At 47.9% G+C, this 22,735-nt stretch overlaps 2 protein-coding genes across 2 annotated transcripts in view; one reads left to right on the plus strand and one right to left on the minus strand.

The window, feature by feature from the left end:
* Positions 1-1,374: 1,374 nt before the first annotated feature.
* Slc39a6 (solute carrier family 39 member 6) lies at positions 1,375-21,917 on the minus strand. Its single transcript, NM_001024745.1, has 10 exons — positions 21,761-21,917; positions 19,341-20,093; positions 17,627-17,810; positions 16,360-16,529; positions 14,708-14,926; positions 9,039-9,144; positions 6,172-6,549; positions 4,755-4,835; positions 3,141-3,331; positions 1,375-2,172 (listed from the first exon to the last, which is right to left on the minus strand). The coding sequence occupies exons 2-10, from the start codon at positions 20,082-20,084 to the stop codon at positions 2,020-2,022; spliced, it is 2,226 nt and encodes a 741-aa protein (NP_001019916.1). The 5' UTR covers positions 20,085-20,093; positions 21,761-21,917; the 3' UTR covers positions 1,375-2,019.
* Positions 21,918-22,439: 522 nt separating this feature from the next.
* The window catches only part of Elp2 (elongator acetyltransferase complex subunit 2), a 35,622-nt gene continuing 35,326 nt past the window's right edge, over positions 22,440-22,735 (plus strand). Inside the window, exon 1 of the mRNA NM_001034145.1 lies at positions 22,440-22,603. Coding sequence (NP_001029317.1) covers positions 22,466-22,603 — 138 coding nt within the window. The 5' untranslated portion in view covers positions 22,440-22,465. The remainder of the gene's footprint in view (positions 22,604-22,735) is intronic.

Consider the following 22,735-nt stretch of genomic DNA (forward strand, 5'->3'; position numbering starts at 1 on the left):
TAAAAGAATGATATCTTACTTTTCTGTTGTGATAAAATACCCTAAAAAGAAGCAGCAATCTAATGAAGGAAGGGGTGATTTTGGCTGAGTGTCAAATGGATGGAGTCTATCATGGAGGCCTGGGGGACATGGTAAGAGGCAGGGAAGGTTTGGTGACAGAAGCTGGAGGCTGGGTGTCACACTTTGTCAGTCACACTGCATCTGCACTCAGAAAGCAGAAAGCAAACAGGAAGTGGGGTTAATACAAAGCCTCAATGTTAACCTTGAGTACCCCACTTCCTTCACAGTCATCCCAAAAGGCATCACCAGCCATTCAAACACATCACTATGTGTTCAAACATGCATCCCATTCACACCACAACTACTAGACATTGTAATTTTTGGCGTGTCTGCACATGTGTAGGTAAACATGTACACCCACGTGCACGTAGAGGCCTGTATGAGTCTCTTACTGGACTTCTGTTTGGGCGAGGCTGGTGGCCAGCAAACCCCAGTAATCTTGCTGTCTTTGGCCCTTGCACTTCTGGGGTTACACAAGAGTACACTGCCATGCCTGCCTTTTCATATGGTGCTGGGGCTGTGACTCCTCCTACCGTGCTTACAGTAAGGGCTCCTACCCTCAGATTCATCTCCCCAGTCCTCAGACACTTCAACTTTATAGAAATGAAGTAGAATAGTTACCAGGTGGGTAGGAGGAGATGGGGAGAAGTTTTGTATCAAAATAGGGTCTTACTATGTAGTCCTGGCTAGCCCTGTATTTACAGGGATCCCTGCCTCTGCCTCCCAAGTGATGAGATTAATGGCACGTGCCACTATGTCAGGCTGCAAGTTTTTAATGGGTCTAGTTTTCATCTTGCAAGATGAACGAGTTCTGAAGACGGTGCTAACAGACTCAGGACTCCTCAGCTGCATGCTTAAAGATGGAAAGAAGAACGAGAACAAAGCCTGACACTGAGTGGACACTTTAATTTTTTAAGAAAGAAACATCTAGACAGTGCTACAGACAGTCCTAATGTATCTACAGTGTCATACATAAAAGGACAGCTGTTCACAATGACATTTTAAAGCACTGAGAGAGGAGGGGAGGGAGGACAGAGGGGGAGGGGGGGAGGAGGAGGGAGACTGAGAGCGTGAGAGCCAAGTGCTTTCTGAATCCAAGAAGTCAAAATATTTTCAGAACAGGTCTTAATGTCCTCTCACAGATCAAGGCTTTAATATTCGCCATCTGGGAGCCTAGAAACCAGAACCTTCCCATCCCCACACTCTTCGAGTGTAACTTACCTTGGTGAAAACCATGTCTTCTGGTGACACACACTACTTACTCATCTGGCCCATGGCCACACACCGATTTAAACTCCCCATTTCTCAGCCAAGTGACACACTGCTTGGATTAATATATTTAGACTTCTCTATTACACAAATGTACAACCAGAGGAAGTGTATCAAAAGTGCTCACTTGTTTTACAGGAACATTAACAATCCGACAGATGTTCATGAAGTACGCTGAACTAAACACGCCCCTTTAAAACAAATCTACATTATAACCAATCTTGTGATTTTTCGAAGCAATACACACCTCCCCAATCCTTTCCTTCCGTTTCTTGGCTACACTGTGTGAACTGTTGGTGTCTTGGGTTTTGTGGTCATTCTTGCTCACCATGAGCAGGGGCCCAACTCCAGCAGGGAACCAATGCTAAAGCTGTACAAAGGAGCATAAAAGACACTTTCTCTAAAACATACAGAACATGGCATGCCCAGACACACAGTAAACCGGGCAATACTGGTGGATCGCACATGTAATTTACATTTCCAAAACAGAATAACTTAAATATTAACACGTACCGCTATGTTACCCAACGGAGCTGACTTGATAAGCATAACAAATGGCAACATTTGATAGAGAAATCGCAAAGCCCACTAGTTTTAACTGCTGTGTCACAGCGTGCGAACGCATTTCTACCATCTATCCAACTACAGACAACAATACTTCTATAAGCTGCTCCAGGGTTTAGAACCTAATTAGAAATTTATACGAAACACAATTTTATGCTCAAATATGGAAATGAGTAACATAATTCCAAAACCCAGAAGTATCCCAGCATTCTGCAGGAAGAAATATCCCCAGCGGCTGCATCCGTGATCACTGGCATCATTGTGCAGCATCTCGGGTACCTGAGGGAGGAAGCAACCGTTTAGCTTTCAGAACAGAGCTCAGAGCGTCTGAAGGACAGTGTGGCTCGGGCTGGATAACGTGTTGGTCAGTGTCCTGAACTTGATGGCGACACTCTGATCGGGACCAAGCATGTCCCAGCAGCTGACTAGGACAATGACGGCTATGTTCCACGCAGGTAAACATTCACCCACTGTTCAGGAAGAGCGATGCTGGCTTCCCTGCTTCAGGTCCGGCAGGCAGGTCTGAGGGTCACTTCTGATGCAGAGGTGACTCTCATACCACACAATGCAAGCGTAGCAGGAAGACTGACTGCTTTAGGGGTATTGTGTGGACAAGGGAATTTCACTTTGTCAATAAGGGCATTTTAAGTATAGCAACATGTGGTTTGGGCTGGGCTCACTGTGAGTTTATAGACAATTAAGGGCTTGAGTCTACAAAGGGAGGAGTTTTCATGTGCTTCCTGGTAACCCTGGGAAGGAGAACGGTGTATAAACGGCTGCTGACATGGGCTCAGAGGGCATCCAGTGTTAACCACCATCTCTCTGGCTCCACAATCCTGTCTCACCACTGGAATTAACACCAGTTTTGCGATGATTTTTTTTTTTTTGTTCTTTTTTTCGGAGCTGGGGACCGAACCCAGGGCCTTGCGCTTCCTAGGTAAGCACTCTAACCACTGAGCTAAATCCCCAGCCCCGCGATGATTTTTTAATAAAAAAAGATTAATTTTACTTGTGTGTATGTGGGTTTGTGTTTGTGCATTGCCTACAGAGGGAAGACATGGAGGGGGTGAGATCCCTGAGATGGAGCTCCCTGGGTTGAGTCATAGGATGTGGGTGGGTGCTAGGAACTAAACCCATGTCCTCTGGAAGAGTAGCTCTTAACAGCCAAGCCATTCCCCGGCCCCTGCAATGACTTTTTACGGCACACTTCTCTTTAGTCCATGTCCTCTGACTCCCTGGAAACTTACCATGTCGACCAGAGCGACATACATGAACAAGCCAGCAGTGAGGGCAAATATCCACATGGAAACATTTTCTGCATAATGCCCGATGAATATCCCTGTTGCCATTCCAAGATAGGCCAGCATGGCTGACAGGGCATTGTAGAGCACTGCCTGCTTGACGGTCATGCCAGCCTTTAGCAAAACAGCAAAGTCACCTTTAACAGAAAACAAAAGAGGAGGCAAAGTCACTGAAGACAATTTTGACACATCTAAAAGATTTTTCAGATATAAGAAAGTTTGATTTTTCTCCAGGGGAATAAAAAGAAAGAAAATATCCAGGGCTAGAACAGCATGAGCAGGCCCACCAGTTTCACAAACTTAACGACTGCTTCGTGCAGCAGTGTCTGAAGGCTTCTGTGTCAGTGATGGCGTGTGCGTGCACATGTCCCCTGCTGTGTTCTCGTACTGTCTTTAAGGGGGTTGACACTGCAGCTGCAGGCAGGAGCAGCAGTAGATCTGTTATCCTAAGGCTCTCCTGGGCTCTATGAGACCCACTCTGAGAAACACTAAAACACACAATAACACACCGGGAGACAGACGGGGATGGCGTGGACTCACATGCAATGGTCAGCCACTGACCAACACCTAAGGGCCACTGAGTCATGGAATGGAAGAGTCTCACAGGGCAGGAAGTACTGAGAATGGGGAAAAAAGGGAGACACAGGCTTACATAGCATGCGCCAGGTAGACAGACAGGAGGCCTGCTGAATGGCGGGGCGTGTGCCAAGGAACAGAAGTGAAAACTGTCTGATTGTTTATGAGTAAACGTGTACCCATGAGAAGAAACAGGAACTGGGGTCCAAAGATGGAGGAAGGTTTCAAATTGTAGTAAAACGAGAAGTGCCAGTCACCAACTCCTTTCCTTCAGCTCCAAGACTTCCTGCTGTCATTTCCCCCTTTACCCCTGAGGCAGTCCCTTCTTGAACCCTGAGCTAACCTGGCAGTCAGCAAGCCCCAGTCACCTTCCTGTCTCCATTCTCCAAAGCACCGGGGTTCCGAACTCAGGTCTTCAGGCTGGCACACAAGTGCTCTTACCCACTGAGTGTCGACTCACTCGGTCTCTTAGGTCAGGCAATGTAGGCAAGTGCCCTACCGTGGAGCGAATACCACATAAGCTGGAGGTTCTTTTCTAACATCCTGATGTAATTTAAGAGATATCCCTGTATATGCTGTAACTCTGGTTTATTCGGGTTTTGGGGGTTGAGAAGCAGGGTCTTACTTAGCCTGAGCTGGCCTCAAACTATGTGGATGAGGATGACCTTGAACTCCTGATCCTTCTGCTTTTACCTCCCAAGTGGTGGGATGACAGTCACGCACTTGTAGGACCCCAGCTATTCATGTCCCCAGTGTGCCAGCACAGAAAGGAAGAATACAGAAGGGACTCAGGTATACGGGGACCCACACAGGTATTATGCACTCGTAGGGTCAGAATTCTGGCTGGAAACAAATTTGTGCCCAGCGAGAAAGAAGGGCAGTTTGGTGAGCAGACGACAAGAAGGAAGGCCTTGGCAATGAGGGACCACCAGTGACAGCAGCATGGTCCATTCTCACAACAAAGGCTGTGTACGCTTCTCTTACCGAGTTCATGAGGCAGCTCATGACAGAACACAGCGACAGAGGTGCTTAGCCCGCTGGACAAACCCTCAGTGAAAGCAGCACCTGTGTAAATGAAGTCAGCAAAGGTTAGCCAGAAGTTCCGAAAGCTTGTGAGGACACAGAATCGACGAGAACACGGTGACATTACGTTGTGCACAACACCATCTTTCTAGCTCAACCTCCACCTCATTACTTAAAGAAACAAGGTGGGCATGGTGGCCCACACGTGTAATTATAGTATCCAGGAGGCAGAGGCAGAAGGATCTCTGTGAGTTCTAGGCTGGCCTGGTCTACACAGGGACCTCCAAGTAAACCAGAGCTACACAGAGAAAAACCCTGTACCTAAAAATAAATACAAATAAAAGGTTATTTTACTTGTGTGTGACCACGGCACTTGTGAGGTCAGAGGACGGCTTGTGGGGTGCTCTCCTTCCCCATGTGGATTCTAGGGACTGCGCTCAGGCATGCGGTTTTGTGAGCAGTGTCCCCCTCCCCGCCCCCAGTCATCTGGACCTCAACCCTATCTTCATTAGGAGGAATCTCAGGGCACATCTCCCTGGGCCTAGATGCCCCAGGAAGCACAGACATATTCAACAGGGAAGGAAAGCTTCTGCTGTCTAGCAATGAGCTGCCATCTACAAACCTGAGAAGAGACTGCTACCATACAAAACCCTGAGCTGAGAATATAAATTACATCAGCAGAAAGCCCTCTGCAGTCAGAGGTACGTAAGCATTTCACTGGACTCGGAAGAATTCATAAGGTCATCAGACTTGTGGACCTTTCCACGAGGAGACTCAAGACAGAACCCCTCCCATTTAAAAAGCTAAGTCTGCTGACCGGTCATCTACCAGCTGCACACGGCAGCTTTCCTCCTGTCAGCCTAGGCAGACGCCAGCGGGCCAAGGCCTGGCTGAAAGGCAGCACTGCCTCTCTGCCCTCTGCTAGTCTCTGCCACCTGCTTCCCAGTACTTTCACATTTGGAGTGTGGAACCCAGGCATTCACGCATGCTAGGCAAGACCTAACACTCAGGTTTAAACCATGATCTCAAGAACTCATGGACAAAGAAGGACTTCTGTGTGTGTGATGCAGGGCTCACACCCAGGGCTTATGCACGCACACTATGTAAGGGCTCTACCACAGAGCTAGAGCCCCAGGTAAGCACGGCCATTGATAAGTGCGTAGGCAACACCTGGGGCGCAGACCTGAGACTGATTTGTAGGCCATGTTTACTAATGTAACGTAGCACTTCATCGTCACAAAGTAGACAAAAAAGTATTGTGATAATTTTAAAGTCAGCATCCTCACATAAACCAACCTATGCTTTTGTTAAGTTTGAGAGAACATTTAATGTCCTATTTCCAGGCTGATCAGCAAGGACCAGCCACGTAGTGGCATACCGATGGCAAGGCCGTCGCTGAAATTGTGCAGCCCATCGCCCATGATCACCATCCAGGCCAACGTGGCAATGCCAGCATCCTTCAGCTCCTCCCGAGAGTAGCGCTGGCTGTGGCTGTGGGGGTGGTGGTTCTGGTGGTGGTGGTGGTGCAGAATGTGGTGGTAGTCGTGGTGGTGGTGAATGAGGTCGTCAGACTGGCCCAGCGTGTCGTGGAAGTGTGAGTGGCACTTGTTCTTGCAGCCCCTGGGCACGTATTCGTTGTAGACTTCTTGTGGGTGTGCGTGGGCTATCATGACCTCTTCCTCTTCCAACAGCGTGGGCTGCTGGGAATCAAAGGGGGAGGGCTCTTGGGAGTCCGCTTGCAGATAGCTTTCAGGTCCTGGGGGTAAACACAGAGAAGGCTGAGACCGAATGAACATTCGCTGGTGTTCCTGAACAGTTCAGGCGTTCCCACTGATGAGCAATCACCCCAGAGCCCGGTGGTCCTCAGGCCTGCAGATGTAGGCTGCAGAGTAGTGTAGATGAGGCACGCCAACGGGCTCTAGTGAGCTCCTCAGATGTGAAATACGTCATGTTTCCAGGACGGGTTTCAAGTGCATACTGTAGCACTAAAGCCGAGGGAGGGTTACTCGAGCTCAGAGCTCCAGGCAACACAGTGATAGTGAGATCCCAGCTCATAAAATGAAAGGGTTTATTTCAAAGTTTAATTTTTAATTACACTTATTTATCCATCCATTCATTCATTTGGTGTGTGCGGCTTTGACACATGGTCACAGCATGTATGTGGGGGTCAGAAGACAACTGTTTGGGGCCATCTTCCCTTCCATCGAGTGGGCCACCAACTGAACTCAGATGACCAGACGCCCAGCACCCTTGTGCACTGGGCCCTCCGTCTCACTGGTCCTACTTCCTCTTAGTCCCTCTCTCTTTCTCCAGTTAGTTTTATTAATGACCCATTTAAGAAATGATTTATTCATTTATTCTATGTGTATTGTTGTTTAGCCTGCACGCTTGTCTGTGAAAGGGAGTCAGATCCCCTGGAACTGGAGTTGTGGACAGTTGTGAGCTGCCATGTGGGTGCTGGGAACTGAACCCGGATTCTCTGGAAGAGCAGCCAATGCTCTTAACCACTGAGCCATCTCTCCAGTCCATTAATGACTCATTTTTTTTAAATACAGGAAAATTTTCAGAATTGTTAATGCATTTTGATTTAAAACTCATTAGAGTTTTCTTTTTTTTTTTTTTCATTAGAGTTTTCAAAATGGTAAAAAGCTAGTGGGGTTTTTCTTTTTTTTGTTTTTTTTGTTTATTTATTCACTTTCTCTGAAGTATTTGTTCAATAGTAACAGTAGATGTATGGCACTTTTACAAATTGGAACTGAAAGAAACTGTCTCCTGAGAGTCTCTACTAGACCTGACAAATACAGAGGCAGATGCTCCTATCCTGTGCTAAGTATTCTGGGTCGTTTGCTTTAGATTTGTTATGTGGCCCAGGCCTCACCCTCCTGCCTGGAGATCCTAATGCTGGGATTATTGGCCTCTGACCCCAGGCCTGACTGGACCTTCTGTTCTCACAGGCCCCAGGGATATGTGACTCATTAGAAAACAGCTGCCTTCAACAAGTTTAAGTTGAGTCTAGTGATAGAGTATGGATTTGTGAAAATCCCTAAAACTATACTTAAAACTGTGACCCTCAGTGAGTGGAAAGCAAAGAAACACAAGTCTCTTCATCAGCTAAGAGGAAGTTTGCTTGTCTGTGTGTAACAAGGGTACTTCCCCCCTGAAAACTCTCGACCCATTAAGATTTCCCCAGAACGCGACATGGAGCAAAGCAGCACTCACATGGCCGCAGGACCTCATTTCAGAAGGAAGTGAGCACCGTGTCACTGGGTTCATGCCCAGTTCCTGGAGGCATAGCTCTGGGAACTAGCACTGTGGCTTTAAGCTAAGACCCTCCATACTGAGCTGGTTGGTAACTGACAGCAGGAGGCACTGGAGTGCGCTGGTCTCTCCCTGAGATGCCAGCCATGGGTGTGCTACTCTGCCTTAACTGCATCTGTCTAGCCTACGGTCTGGAGCTGCTGGAGTAAATGGAGGTGGAAAGTGAACTGAAGGAGGATTCCATCTGTGTAGCTAAGGGGAGACCATCACTCACATGGGCTGGGACTCTCGGGTGGGATGGCTGCCTTGGGGCTACCCGTGCTCCTATAAGAAGCTCACTGATTCTCCAAGTTAGGCTCTGGTGAAATCCCTGCTTGGGTCTGTCGTTGATGCCCGGTCCTGGGTAGGTAGGGAAAGCGAGCATTTGTTTCTGTTTCCCCGGGGAAAGAATCCATTGAACAGATAACCACACAGGTACCCTCCAGCAGTGACTCCTTGCGGCAGTTCCTCATGACTCAGTGAGAGGGAGACATAGTGACCCATATTCTTTGGCTTACAGCCAGCACCTGCTCACATGAATTCAGTTCTGAATAAACAAATAAACAGTCCCACATGCACGGAGTGTCTTTAGGAGACTGTCATGCCCGAAGCCTCGTACAGGAGTACCCACACCCCGAGGACCCGGGATCTCTGCTGCATGCGCGTGCCCTCCACTCCCTCCTCATTTCCAAAGTTTACAGTGTCTTCTCTACTCCATGCTCCTTTGCCACCCGTGATCCCAAGCCTGCTAGAGAAAGCCACTCCTTAGACACTAGAGTCCTGCCTCTCAGGTGGCTCCCAGCACACACTGCAGATTCTCTCTGAGCATTCTGGAGATAATTTTTAAAACCACGAGATTCTTTAGGAAACGAACAAATGAAAATGTCACCAAATGACCCCAGATGCCCTGTGTCCCAGCATCATCCAGTCAGAGTTGTGGACACTTACGTTCACCTGTGTCCACCTTCTCTTCGTTTGTGGAAAGCTGAGATTCGTATTTGGACAGCTGCTTCTTGCTCTCCACATCCTCATCATTTTCAGGTTTCTTCTGATTCTGAAACAGCCAACAAAAACAACATTTTGAAATAGCTGATTTGCTTCTGTGGAGAGCTCTGTCTGTGGAGAGCTCTCAGTGCAGCTGGGCCCGAGGCTCAGTGCTAAAGCACTTGCCTAATGTAGGTGGGACCTTGGGTCCCAGTCCTGACCATCACAACCAATCAAAACCCAGTAAGCAAAAGACACAGAAAAGGCAACCTAGACTGAAACAAGAGCCACCCAGGATGGGGCCTCTGTTTGTTGAGCACAGTATGGAACTTTGGCCATAACAGCTGTCAAGAAGGCAACGAACACCCGAGTCAGATTAACCAGTTACTCTCCCCGTGTAACCTCACTCCAGCTACTGTAGTATGGAGTCACGTGGTCAGGGTCAGACACACACACCTTGGGGCACGTGGGGCCTGGCGATGCTGTGGACTTTAATTGGATGCTGGGGTGATTCATCCACAGACTCCACCGGTTATGACTGAGGGACAGTTACAGCCATTTCCTTCAGGTGTGCTTCCCTGGGGCCACTTCTCCGGCTCTGAAACCCACCTTTTTCATACGTTTTTGTTATGCAGACTAAAGTACTTATCCCCAATAAAACACCATTAACATAAAAAAGGTTTACTTTTATTATGTCTGCGTGCCCAGAGAAGCCAGGTAAAGACACTGGAGCTGCCTGACACAGGTGCCGAGGCTTAACCACCAGGTCCTCTGTAAGAGCGACAAAGTGCTCTTAACCACTGGGCCATCTCTCTACTCCTCATGTTTTACTTGAAATTATCATTTAAAAAAAAACTTTGATCCTTAAAAAAAAATCTTAATCTATTTTAACCATCTTCTTTTCGTGTACATTTTTGTGCGGCGATGGGGATGGAACCCAGGTTTTGGAGCATTCCATCAGAATTCCCTTTCCTTCTTTCGTTCTCCCCCACCCCACCCCACCCCGGCTTTGAGACAGGGTTTCCATCAGCAGCTAAGGCCGCACTGCGCTCTGTCTACCTCACCCTCCGTGTCCTGCGATTGGGCGTGGGCCTCAGGGACTGACTCTGGCTGAGCTTTGTGGCCACTCCCAAGGTGAGGCTCCCTGTGTGAGTCTGAGTGACAGTTATTTATTCCGTGAGGGAGACACGCCAAGTCACTACTCCTGCGTAGTGCAGCTGTTACCAGAGGACCAGAGCTTCACTCCGGATGAGGATTATGCAATTCTTCACTTGTAATCATTGATACGTTATATGAGTAAAGCCCACAGGGTGCTATTAGAGTGTGCAACAACAGGACCTGAAGAAGTTTCAGGACGGGCTCTTTAAAAATGCAGCAGTTAGGCTGGGGATTTAGGTCAGTGGTAGAGCGCTTACCTAGGAAGCGCAAGGCCCTGGGTTCGGTCCCCAGCTCCGAAAAAAAGAACCAAAAAAAAAAAAAAAAATGCAGCAGTTAAACCAAAACCTAAGGGTGAGCAGGACTTTGTAGTGAAAGATGGAGAGGTGGTAATCTAGGTGGTTTCTTACGTGTGAGAGAGGGTCCTCAAACAGCAAAGAGCCAGCTCTCTTCTGGAACTAAAAGACACTCACGATAGCCCGAGAGGCCGTTCTCTCTCTCAGGGTGGCTGGGTGAGAAGACTGGAAGCTGCAGCTGAAGGAAGCCAGGCACCACTGAGCATGCTGGGGTGGTCTGTCTAGATAGCACTGGGAAGTCACTGGAGGACGCGGAGCAGAGCTGCAGAGCGCTGCTGCTGTGTAAGTAGAGCAGGTGGAAGAATGGAAATTATGTGAACGGGCTGGGTAGGAGGTGACTTTCCCACTCCAGGAGGGAGATAACTAGGCCTGGACTACACAGCAGCAAAAATGGAAGGGTGGAGGGGGATAGAGAGATTGTGGACATAGTGTCCTGGCTGGATCTAGAGGAATGATGGGTGTCACAATGGTTCTCTGGTTCCCAGCGAGAGCCACACCTACTTAAGGAAAATGCCCTGTCAGTCATCATAGATACTGAACTTTTACTTTTTTACTTTATCTTTATGAGGGAGAAAAGAAATTAAGACATCACACTAAGACCTGAACGCTCTTAAAAATAAACGCAACACTGAAACCTAACACGGGGCAGAACAGCTAATGCTCCCTTCCAGACTTGGTGAGGCTGTCTGGGGTAGTTTCTGCGGTTCCGTGCTGTTTCAGGTTTCCCCTGTTCCAAAAGCATTTATCCTCGTCTGCCATGTGCCAAACCCAACCCGGACAGAGGGAACTGCACAGGACACCGCTACACCGGATCTTCCATGTATATATTACATTCTACTGCGTGTCTTAAAATAGAGACACTCAGCTGCCCTGTGGCAATCCACAGCAGCACTCTAAGATACTTACTGGCACAGCGCACATTCATAGTTCACTAGTGACCTACAGTTGGTAAGTAAACTGCTATATTTTCACAACAGCCTGCCTGTCAGAAGCTCAGGGTATGGAGTGCCAGGTTAGGTAAAAGTCAGGTGAAGACTGAAACCAGGGCTGATGAGGTATCGCAGTGGAAGACACTTTCTGCCATGCCTGATGACCTGAGTTCTAGCCCTGGGACCCACATGGCATACGGCTACTGCAAGCTCTCCTCTTTCCTCTGTGTGTGTCCTGGCATTCATGTGCCCTCCCCCACATAAGCATAATTAAGAAATTGAAATTAATTGAAATAAAGATATTAACAAATTAGGGTGTTTGGAAAAAAAAAAAAACACTCCGTGGCCAGGGCAGAGGTGAAGCACACCTTTATTCCCAGCACTCAGGAGGCGGAGGCGGAGGCGGAGGCGGAGGCGGAGGCGGAGGCGGAGGCGGAGGCGGAGGCGGAGGCGGAGGCGGAGGCGGAGGCGGAGGCGGAGGCTCTCAGAGGCAGGCAAATCTCTGAGTTCAAGGCCAGTCTGGTCTACAGAGAGAGTAGACAGCCAGGTGCTACACAAAGAAATTCTGTCTCAAAAAAGTAAGTAAATAAACAAACAAACAGGCACAGTAAAAATGAACCAAAATCACACAGGGCAAATTCCGAGTTCCACTAAGTAAAACAATGAACACATTTTAAAATATTCTTATTTTCACTTTTCCAGTTACGTGTCTGTGTAGGCATGTGTTCGTGAGCCTGCAGACACCCGAGGAGGGTGTGGGATTCCCTGGAAGCTGTAGTTACAGGAAGCTGCCTACATGGACGATGGAAGGCAAACGTGGGCCTCAAGACAGTATGCACTCTTAATGTGCCCTCTGGCCCCACGGTCTTACTTTTAAAGCTAAGAATAATTCCAAAGGATAAAAGAGAAAGGGCATGTCTTCGAACCAGTATAGCAATGGAAACAAGCACATCGAACATGACTTTGGACATTAAAATGAAATGGCTGAGCTGGAGAGTTGGCGCAGTGGTTAAAGCATTTGTTCCTCTTGCAGAGAACCCGGGTTCCATTCCCAGTATCTGTATGGGTGCTCACAGCAACCTGTAACTCTAGGCCTGGGGAATCTGATGCCCTCTTCTGATTTCCACTGGCACCAAGCACACATATAGTACACATACATACATGCAGGCAAAGCATTCATACACATAAAATAATAAAATAAATTACATATTTAAAAAATTTTTTAAAAAAGCAAGAAGCTCTTCTTTGTGCTGCTCTTTGAGACCCACATGGCCCAGGCTGGCTTCAACCTTGCTATGCAGACGATGACCCTAAGATCTTAACCTCTCTGCCTGCACCTTCCAGGAGCTAAGAGCACAGGCATGTGACACCATGCCCAGCTCAGGAACAAGTTATTTTTATTTACGTTCCTCTCCTGATAGGGACATTAAACAGAGGGTTCACATTTGTAGTGTATAATTTTTTTAATCTGTTTTTTGAAACAAGAGTCTCCCTGTATTGTCAGACTGCCATGAAATTCATTATGTAGTCCAAGCTGGTCTTGAACTCACGATACTCCTTCCTCCAAGCCCTAAGCATGGGTTTACAGGTGTGTGTCACCCTGCCCAGCTTAGCACAGGACATTTTCCTGAGTGTAAAATCCCCAAGACTGAACACTCATAGGATCGACGCGGCCCTTCTGCTCACACGTGTGCTTGTCTGCCACTGTGAGCCTGACAGTCAGGCAGAGCCAGCTACACTTAATGTTTAGACTTTCTGTGCCAGCTACGCCGGTTGTGTAATTGCACAACTTAATTACAGGTTGCTCAAACTCAAAATGACGGTGAGCATAGTTTCTTCTGTGAGCACAGAAGCTGAATGCCTTTAAAAGACGCAAAGGCAAGTTCTGACCAAAAAAAAAAAAAAAAAAAAAAAAAAAGGCTAATTTACGTAAGGTGTCCATGCAATGTTTTCAAAATGCAGCACCTATGTTCAGAGTAGCTCTAAAAGTATGCAGACTCTTGTTCAAGTCAAGAAACCATACGAATCCAAATCGGAGACGCAGATGAGCTGCAGCACAGGCATGAAGAAAACAGGTCTTGAAAGCATCACCCCACCCCGCTCCACAAAACTCTGAATCGGGTGACGAGCATTTATCTGGCTTTGATTTAAACTGTTTTTGAGACAGGTCTCACAGCCCATCTGGTCTCCAACTGACTCTGGCAGCTGAGCTGGCCCTGAAGTGCTGGGTTACAGTCAGGCGGCCCCATGCTCTTCTGAGAGCCCTTCTGTCAGCCTTCTGACTGAGCTGCCCACGTCCATCAGGTTACAGGGACAGCACTTCATGTCTGGAAGGTATTATTATTTATCAGAAAGAAAGGGCCTCTACTTGGCCCTGGGCTATTTTATAGCACAGTTTGCAAAGGATAAGCAAAGAAGTCATGTTTCCTTTGAAACACAACGGAACCACAGCAATAGACCAATTAACCTAAAACCAACGACATTTCCTGATCATAGCCCCGACACACGCTGATGCTATAGCCACAGCATTTGTGCTCACACCTGCTTTTGCTCTGGTTGTGTGCATGTGTACACAAGAAAATAGCAAGTATACGGGAAAAGAGCAGATTGGAAACTATGGTTGAAGCTTGGTTGGTGGCTGAGTTGACAAAGTGAATGCTGTGCACCTAGGAGGACGTCCCGGACCCCAAACTGAGTGTGGTGATGTGAGCCTGTGGTCCTAGTCTAGGGAGATGGAGCTACGAGGATCTCCAGGGTTTCCTAGCCAAGCTCGGCAAAGTCCAGGCTCAGCATACACTTGTCTCAAATAATAAGTGGAGTGGGACTGAGGAAGACACTGATGCTAACCTCTGGTCTCCATTCAAACCCATGTGCACAGCAGGCAGGCAGGCAGGCAGGGAAGGAGGGAAGGAGGGAAGGAGGCAGGGAAAGAGGGAGGGAAGAAGGGAGGGGAGGGAGGGAGCCAGAGAGGGAGAGAGGGAGAGAGGGAGAGAGGGAGGCAGGCTTCTCCTTCAGGGTTATCAAGATGCAGAAGTTCTACGTGAATACCTCTGGGGTCCAAAGCACCTTAAAGGTACCAAATGCCTCCCACAAAGGTTACAGAGTCTGGGCAGGCTGTCCTAATGACAGCCAGAGTGCCACTCGAAGTGCGTGCCTGACGCATAGCAGGTCCCCAGCTACTGGGTAGTCTTACCTTCTTCTTCTTATCTTTAAATTGCTTGATCAGCGTGAGGACGTGTTCCACAAGAAACATGAAATATAAGCCCCCTAGAGCCGTCAGACCTTTCCACGTGGAATCAAAATAGGAGCTTTCTTCTAGGTTCTGAGCCGACAGGTGGCTGAACAGGGGACCTCTTTTCATTTCCATTGCTGGTTCTTCATGGCTATGACTGTGGTGATGACTTGCATGAGACTAAAGGGAAATGATACACAGCTTTTAACTCGCTGGTTTCTTCTGTCAGAATATGACAACATTTAGATGTTAGCATAGGACATAATTCAGAATTAAGCTATTGGTGGAATACTTTAGTATCAAGGAGGCATTGAAAAAATAAAGAGGACAATGGGCAGCTAACTACCTAGAGCTTAGTGAATGCTATCTGCTATGCACTTAACAGGGTGGGTCTGTTCAGTGTAAGGGCAGATACACTCCAAATTGAATACCATAACTTAGAAATAGATAGTCTCAATGTCTGCCAAGTTACCATGGCCACAATGAACAGAGACTTAACATGCGCAATATCTATGACTTAAGGTCTAAGGTCCCACCTGAAAGGCCCACATCAGGTTCATCGGATCAGCCTTGTGAGCAGCTCAGTCAGCACCCAGGGGTGGGCTCTGCAGGGATCTGAGAACCTGCACACCACATCTGCAGCCTGCAGCAGACTGTCACAGTAACAAGCTGATGCTACTGGACAGGAAACGAGTCGGGCGTGCAGCACCCTCACAAAAGCATGGTGTACCGGCTATGTCCAGGCTACTTCCTGCATCCTGCAGATGGTATGTCTAAACACCTGTCATTTGGTAGTCAGGGAGACTGCCACTCAGAATAGTTTTCATTTTGAATCCAACATGAGATTGCCAGTGTTCTAGAAAGGAATAACTTCCCCTTTCTACCAAACTGAAAAATCTGTAGGCTAATTTTTCTTTTTTTAGTATTGTGTATTGAAGCCAGGGCTTTATTCATTTCCAGAAAATGCTCTATCAATAAGCCACATCCCTCTAAGAGAAATAAAAAAGGGACCCCCAGGGGCTGGGGATTTAGCTCAGTGGTAGAGCGCTTACCTAGGAAGCGCAAGGCCCTGGGTTCGGTCCCCAGCTCCGAAAAAAAGAACCAAAAAAAAAAAAAAAAAGGGACCCCCCCAAACACTTCCTGCCTGGGATTTATCAAGCCTGTTTATTGAAATAGCCATCAGGTCATGAAGAATGAATTTCTAAACACACAAATTCAACTCTGAAGAAAACCTCTAAGTTTTGTGGTACCTGAAGAGGCATCCACACTTCTGGTCTGTGGCAACAACAGGTAAGCAAGCAGCTCCCACTGTGGCAGCTGTCACAGTGCTTCAGCCAAGCAGCATTTCTTTCTCTCCTTTATGAGTTCAAAAAGCTTAGTCTAACTTGGTAGTGTATAACAGACACAGGCAATAGGGCAAAACAACGAAGGCAAAAGTCCCCCAACACGTACTAGAGTCTTGCGTGTCACCAGATGTCACCAGATATACTGTAAGATCGATTCCAGAATTTCCAGCCTCTGATCAGTACCAACAGCAGGCGTACAAAGGCGGTGCTCACACTGTCAACTGGTAATGATAAATCACAGCAGGGTGGACCAGACACGGAACTTACATGTGGGAGAAGATGTAACAGAGCGTCGCCACTCAGAGTCCCCACGGCCAGCGCCACGAGGAAGCTCAGCAGGAACTTGAAGAACACTCGGTTCATGAGTGGCACCAAGATGACTCCCAGCAGAGACAGGAAACTGATGATGGAAATGGCTATGAAGCCACCGAGCCAGGCTGGCAAACCAATCAGAGCAGAGGAAAGCCATGTAAGTGGTACCTGAGAGGCTGCCCACAGTGGCATTATACATCATGCAAGCCAAGCAGCTGAATCTGGGGCGCCTAGGACCATGTTGCCCTCACCTAATCCTGCTGCAGGCACAGATGGAGACCCTCACACACAAATGGAGAGGCTTCAAGATCAGGATAAACCTAGTCTACATAGGGTCTCAATACGTAGATCAGGCTGGCCTGGAACTCAAAGATCCACCTGTTTCTGCTTCCAGAGGGCTGGGATTAAAGATGTACGCTTCCATGCCTGGCTATGGTGGAAAAATCTTCAAATGGGGGTTAAAGGAAGAGAAAAACTTACAAGGATGAACTCTCTCTTACTTGGGACCCAATATGTGCTTTCATTCCTAAAACAGCTAAGCTATGAAACAGGAGAGGGAAGCAAACTAGGAACTCACTAATTTCCTTGAAAATAATTTTTAAAAAGTATTTCTTTCTCTCTTCCTTAGCATAGTGTTTTTCATCCCCACTCCGTTTCCCTTCTTTGAGACAGTCATCTCTTTATCATTCATATATATATACATATATATATATATATGTATATATATATGAATGATAGGCAGACAGACAGACAGACAAGGCTAGTTTTGAACTCACAATCCACCCATCTCAGCTTTCCCAAGGCGGGGATTACAGATGCTAACATCCAAGGCTTTATTTACTTAAAAATGTATTTATCTTATGCATATGTGTGTATGTCTGTGCACCACATGTATGCAGAAGCCCTCTGAGGTCAGAAGAGAGCATTGGATTCCCAGGAACTGGAGCTACAGATGGTTGTGAGGCAACAGGAGGGTGCTAGGAGCTGAACCGGCACTTTGCAAGAGCAGTCAGTGCTCTTCACCTGAGCCATCTCTCCAGTGCCAAGACAACCCCCCCAACCCCTTAAAAGAGGCAAACAACTTTTAAAATTTATATTCAGAACATTCAGGTCACAGAACAGCTAAGATGTTATTTCTAGAGTTACACTGAACAATATAAAGAGAAATACAAGGTAAGTGTAGCTATTAGAAACTGTGCTTATAGAACAGAAGCAACTGTACCTATTTGTAAAGAATAGGTCTTTGGAGGGATTTCCGCCTTCTTCTCACTTGCTGTGTGAATCAGACAAGACCGAGCATCAATTTGATTGATAATGGCTGGACAGAGATAGTTAAACTCTGTTGCATTCAACAGAGCCTGGACGCTCATGCCATGGGATGTCAGCAGTTTTGTTGCATTGAAGCACTGAAGGAAACAGGAGGAAGAAAAAAAAATCACAGACAGAAATTCCCACTGGAAGACTGGAAAATGTAGTCTGACTCATCACCCTTACTCTCCCAACGCTACTTTGTTGATAAAATTAATGCCAGTTAAAATCAGCTCCACTTTCAACACTGTGGAATTTGCTTCTGGTAGTCCGAAGACCATTCGATGTCACTATGATGTATGTCATTCTCCAAGGGAGAAGCCTCCTGGGGAACAAGCTTGGGGGTAAGTGGAGATTCACAAGCCTGTTAACTCATTGTATAAAGTTATTAAGGAAATGAGCTTTAATTTCGAAATGGGGTTCATTAGAGATTGAGAAATAGGTTTTGGGACTAATGCTCTCTGAGTTGGTCTAAACAAGCCCAAGGCATGTTGTTCCTCCTGTTATGACACTGCTCGCAAAAACTCAGCTCTGTTCTGTCTACGTGCCTGGCGGAATGATTCCCTGCAAAGAGAGATTATTAAAGCATACAGATGACTCTTGTAGAGGGCAATGCTGGTTAATGAAACAAACCTGCCCCAGCAGGCAGATGCGTTCAACAGTTTAATTGGATGGCAAGCTTAGTTTGAAGAGAAACTCCTCTGTGCAATTTAGCACCCCCCTCCCAAAAAAAGCTCACCTGGTTAAAAAGTATCTATTTCTCATCTGCAAGCACATTTCCGACTCTCACAATTTTTCACCAACACTACAGTGTTGCCAGGGCTATGACCAGTCCTACAATTACTCCAAGCTTTATGGTCATATACTGACGTAGCTACATTTTGATCATTAAAGACTAACAACTAATACTTTTGCTGTTGTTATTGCCTGATTTTGACCAGCCCAAGTGACTTATGTAGCGTTGGAAAGTCTAGTCTAGGAAAGTCACACGATCTGGGACTCTCACTACCTGACATTCTTGGTCCAACTTGTTCTAAGTTCAATCACTTCACAAGTCACCTTTGGCTGTTTCTGCCAAGGAGAGACAGAGAGTGGCTCTTGTTGTTTTCAGCACCTTAACTGTGCTTGTCCCTAAAACTTCTTCAGATCCCCCACTCTTATTACTCATCCTTAAAGACTTTCTCCACAATTAACCTTGGCATCTTCCTATAGTTATAATAAACCCTGTATTAAGAAAACCCAGGGGTTGGGGATTTAGCTCAATGGTAGAGCGCTTGCCTAGCAAGCGCAAGGCCCTGGGTTCAGTCCCCAGCTCCGGAAAAAAGAAAAGAAAAGAAAAGAAAAGAGAAGAAAAGAGAAGAAAAGAAAAGAAAAGAAAACCCAGCAGGCAGCATTATTCTCCTGCAGAGCTGGTCCTCAAGGATGTTTACAACACAGTACAACCCAGGACTTTTCTTCTGAGCTCTTCTTCAAGGATGTTTACAACACAGCCTGCACACAGTGAGCCAATGCCTTGCTGAGAGGGAAGAAAAGCTCCCCTTTTTATAACTACCATTTTATTTTTATCTCACACTCACCCCTGGAGGGGACGAACAGGCGCATTAAAGACTGCACAGCATTGATCTTACCTCCTGGATATTGTCATTTGAGGTTCTGGAATACATGAAGCTCTTCCTGGGCTCACTCACAGAATCGTTGCCTTTCCTCCTAGCTAGTCGGCTCAGCCGGCCCACTCGGCTCTTCTCTGTGATGCTGGGTGGGGTAGAAGGGTTTATATCTTTGGTGCGTCTCCCGGGTTTTGGAGTCTCTATTGTCTCTAGAAAGTGAGTTCCTTCAGAGACAGTGTTGTAAACTGCCGAGGTCACTTCACTAGAGCTTGCACTCTCCTTGCCATTCCTCCTGCCATTCACATGCTCTGCTGGGCGAGATCCTTTACCTTGGCTGGTGTTCGGATTTTTACCTGAATTATCAGAGTCAAGGTCTGGGCAAAAGGCTTTCCGACTGTTTTTCCCAGCGGCAGCATGACCTCGGTGGGAGTGGCGCTCGTGGTCAGAGTGGCGCTCGTGGTCAGAGTGGCGCTCGTGGTCATGGTGTATGTGGACTCTTTTAATCTTATCTATGCCTATGTTCTGAAGTAATTTTCTGAAGCCTTCAACTGACAAGGAGTCATTCTCTCCATAGCGGTAGAAAAGCTGTTGCAGATGATGTCGCTGCATGGTAACTGCCACGTCAACATTAATGCCAGATTCCCAATTTGAATTAATTTTCTCAGTGGTCTGAGAGAAAGCAGCTGTTGATTGTAGTTCATGAAGGGGATTTGTAACCCAAAGGGCAAAGGTCAAGATCATGATTACAGATAAATTTGTGGCCATTGCACCTTCCTAGAAAAGATAGGGCAGGAAAGCCTTTACCATACTTCTAGAACAATTTAAGAAACCTCACGCTGAAGACTGATGCCTAATTATACCGTCATCATCTAAACAGCACTCTCAGTTCTGACAAGGATAGCATGAGGTACTGTGGAGACACGGGGAACAACAGGTTTGGGGCGTTCTGAAGCAGATGCAGCAGAGTTAACGCTGCAAAAGCTACAGGAGGAGGAAGAGAGAACCATGTGCTCACTGCCACACCATCAGCTTCTTCCTGAGAACCATGGCTCAAAGCCACTTCCCCTGCCACCATCGTTATACACATAGAAAAAGTAGAAACAACAGTCTCAACTGACAATCCGAATTTTTTTTTTTTTTTGGTTCTTTTTTTTCGGAGCTGGGGACCGAACCCAGGGCCTTGCGCTTCCTAGGTAAGCACTCTACCACTGAGCTAAATCCCCAGCCCCCGAATTTTTAAAAAATGGTTTCATTCTTTTTTGGACACATATCATGTCCTGTATTCCCTACATAATTTTATTAAGTTTGTTGTTGTGTGAATCAGGTAATTTCCAATCCGTCTTCAAACAGACTACACACACACACACACCCACGCACACAGGAGATCTCCACACCCACATTAAGCACTGAATCAGACCTGATTTCCTGACAGTTCATCCAGATTTCCCAATTCTTCTGAGTGACCGCAAATAGTTCTTTGAACAAGTAAATTAAGCTTCTTGAAAACACAGCATTGTTCTTCAGTTGCTACACATTGGCTAGAGAATGTTTTCTCAGATAATGTTTGGAACTCAAGGCCTGACCTCCTTTTCAAGCGAACTTGAAAAGCAGAATTCAGTTGAGCAGAGGCAGTCTAGTCTAGTCTAGTCAGATTTTTGGATGGATGTTCAACACGTCTCTGGTAAATGATACCGAAGGATTTTGAACTGTACAGGAGCACTGGGAAACAGACCACCGTATTCCGAGCTGTTCCCCGGCACACTTTCACATTCATGACCTCATCTGAAAAGCCGGTAATATGTATTTGCAAGGATGAATACAGGGTGGAAGTGCTTGTTAAACTACTCTGTTGCCCAAGTGCTCATTATCATACTAGGTGCACAGGTAAATGGAGGTACACCCAACCATATAGGATCAGAATCCTGCCAACAATCTTTGGGCCCTCACATTTGGAGAATTCACGTTATAGCGAAAAAGAAATCCTTCCCAGGGGGAGAAGAAGTGAGTCACCAGATGGGTGGGGCAGATCTGGCCTTGAGCCAGGATAAGATGCTGAGGCTGGAGACCCGGTCCCCGGATCTCCTCACAGACCAAGTCTGTGTGGAAGAAACAAGCAAGCCACATGAAGAGGCCTTAAAAGAGAGGAGAAACGGAAAACCGCACAAAGCTTGCTTATGAAGGCTCCTGTAATGAGATACGTTAGTAAGCTTCCTTGAGAGCGAAAAGTTAAACCATCGCAGAAAGTTCTTAGTTTGGGGCTCCCAAACCTATATGGGGCCCCCAAGTTGGGAGGGGCAGCTATCCAGGGCGAGTGGGGCGTGAGGCGGGGCCCTCGCAGCATCCCTTCTCCGTCGCCCGGCTGGGTCCCAGCACCCGGTCTATATGGATCCAGCCCTGCGGGGCTCCGTCCTGCCGCCCCGCTGCAGTCTTGCGGAACTCACCTTTCCTGGTGTCCCGCCGCCCGGCCCCGCGCGCAGGTTCGGTTCCCCGCGGGCGGTCCGAGGGGGCTGGGAACCCGCGCAGCTCTGGTCTCTGAGAAGCCTTTACGAGGCGTGGAGCAGCGGCAGAATCATGAGCCCGGCTACCCCTCGGCCGCGGGTTGCCGCGCCTCCTCCAAGCAGGACAATCGGTAATTACCGCCGCCTCCCGCTGCTAGCACCGTGGCGCACGCGCAGTGCAGCTCCGAAGCCCGGTCTGCTAAGACCGATCCGCTTTTCCGCGTGTTCTCAGACGCCACGGGCTCGCCGCGATGGAGGGGCGGGCGCGGGTCCTTTCCTCGCGCCCTTCCGCTCCACGCCAGGACCGCGGCCCAGTCCGGTTCTCTGTGGGCAGCCGGGCGGGATGGAACCGTCCGGGACCACGAGCTCCTTCGAGAGCGCCCTACATACAGTGGTCAGGCCTGGCTCACGCGCGGAGCAGCGGTCAGAGAGATGCGCGTGGCAAGCAAAAGATAAGGGAGAGAACCACGCCAGCGGACGGGGGCGTGACCGGGAGGCGTGGTCTGCGGAGGGGCGTTTTAGCCCCGCCCCGGCCCCTTCGAAATACGGACCGGCTGGCGAATGCCGGAGTTTCCGCGGCTAGCTAGAGTAGTTCCGCTCTGGGGCGGAAGTGCGCGGGAGTGTCTGGGCCAGTGACCATCTGGCATCATGGTTTCTTCTGTGTTGGAGGTGTCTTATGTGTTTTGCTGCCCGAACCGGGCTCGAGGAGCTTTGAGTTGGAATTCCGGGCCCGGAGGGCTCCTGGCCTTCGGCACATCCTGCTCCGTTGTTCTCTATGACCCTCAGGTACGAGGGATTAGGTGGACTTCAAACCTCTAGGATGCGCGCGTACGGGCCCTGCTTGCAGGCCAAGTGCGCGAATCTGCACACTCCAGGGGGTCGAGGAGGAGAGCCCTTCTAGACACCTGGACTCCGCTC

This window comes from Rattus norvegicus, chromosome 18 (assembly GCF_036323735.1).
Source record: "Rattus norvegicus strain BN/NHsdMcwi chromosome 18, GRCr8, whole genome shotgun sequence".
Lineage (NCBI taxonomy): Eukaryota > Metazoa > Chordata > Mammalia > Rodentia > Muridae > Rattus > Rattus norvegicus.

Excerpts from the sequence above, each read along its gene's own strand:
- Slc39a6 (NM_001024745.1), bottom strand. The coding sequence starts at position 20,084 with ATGGCCACAAATTTATCTGTAATCATGATCTTGACCTTTGCCCTTTGG. Across the intron at positions 16,530-17,626 it reads GACCTATTCTTTACAAATAG|CCTGGCTCGGTGGCTTCATA; the intron begins GTACAGTTGCTT and ends TTGGTTTGCCAG. Across the intron at positions 6,550-9,038 it reads GAAGGTGGACACAGGTGAAC|GACCTGAAAGCTATCTGCAA; the intron begins GTAAGTGTCCAC and ends GTTTACCCCCAG.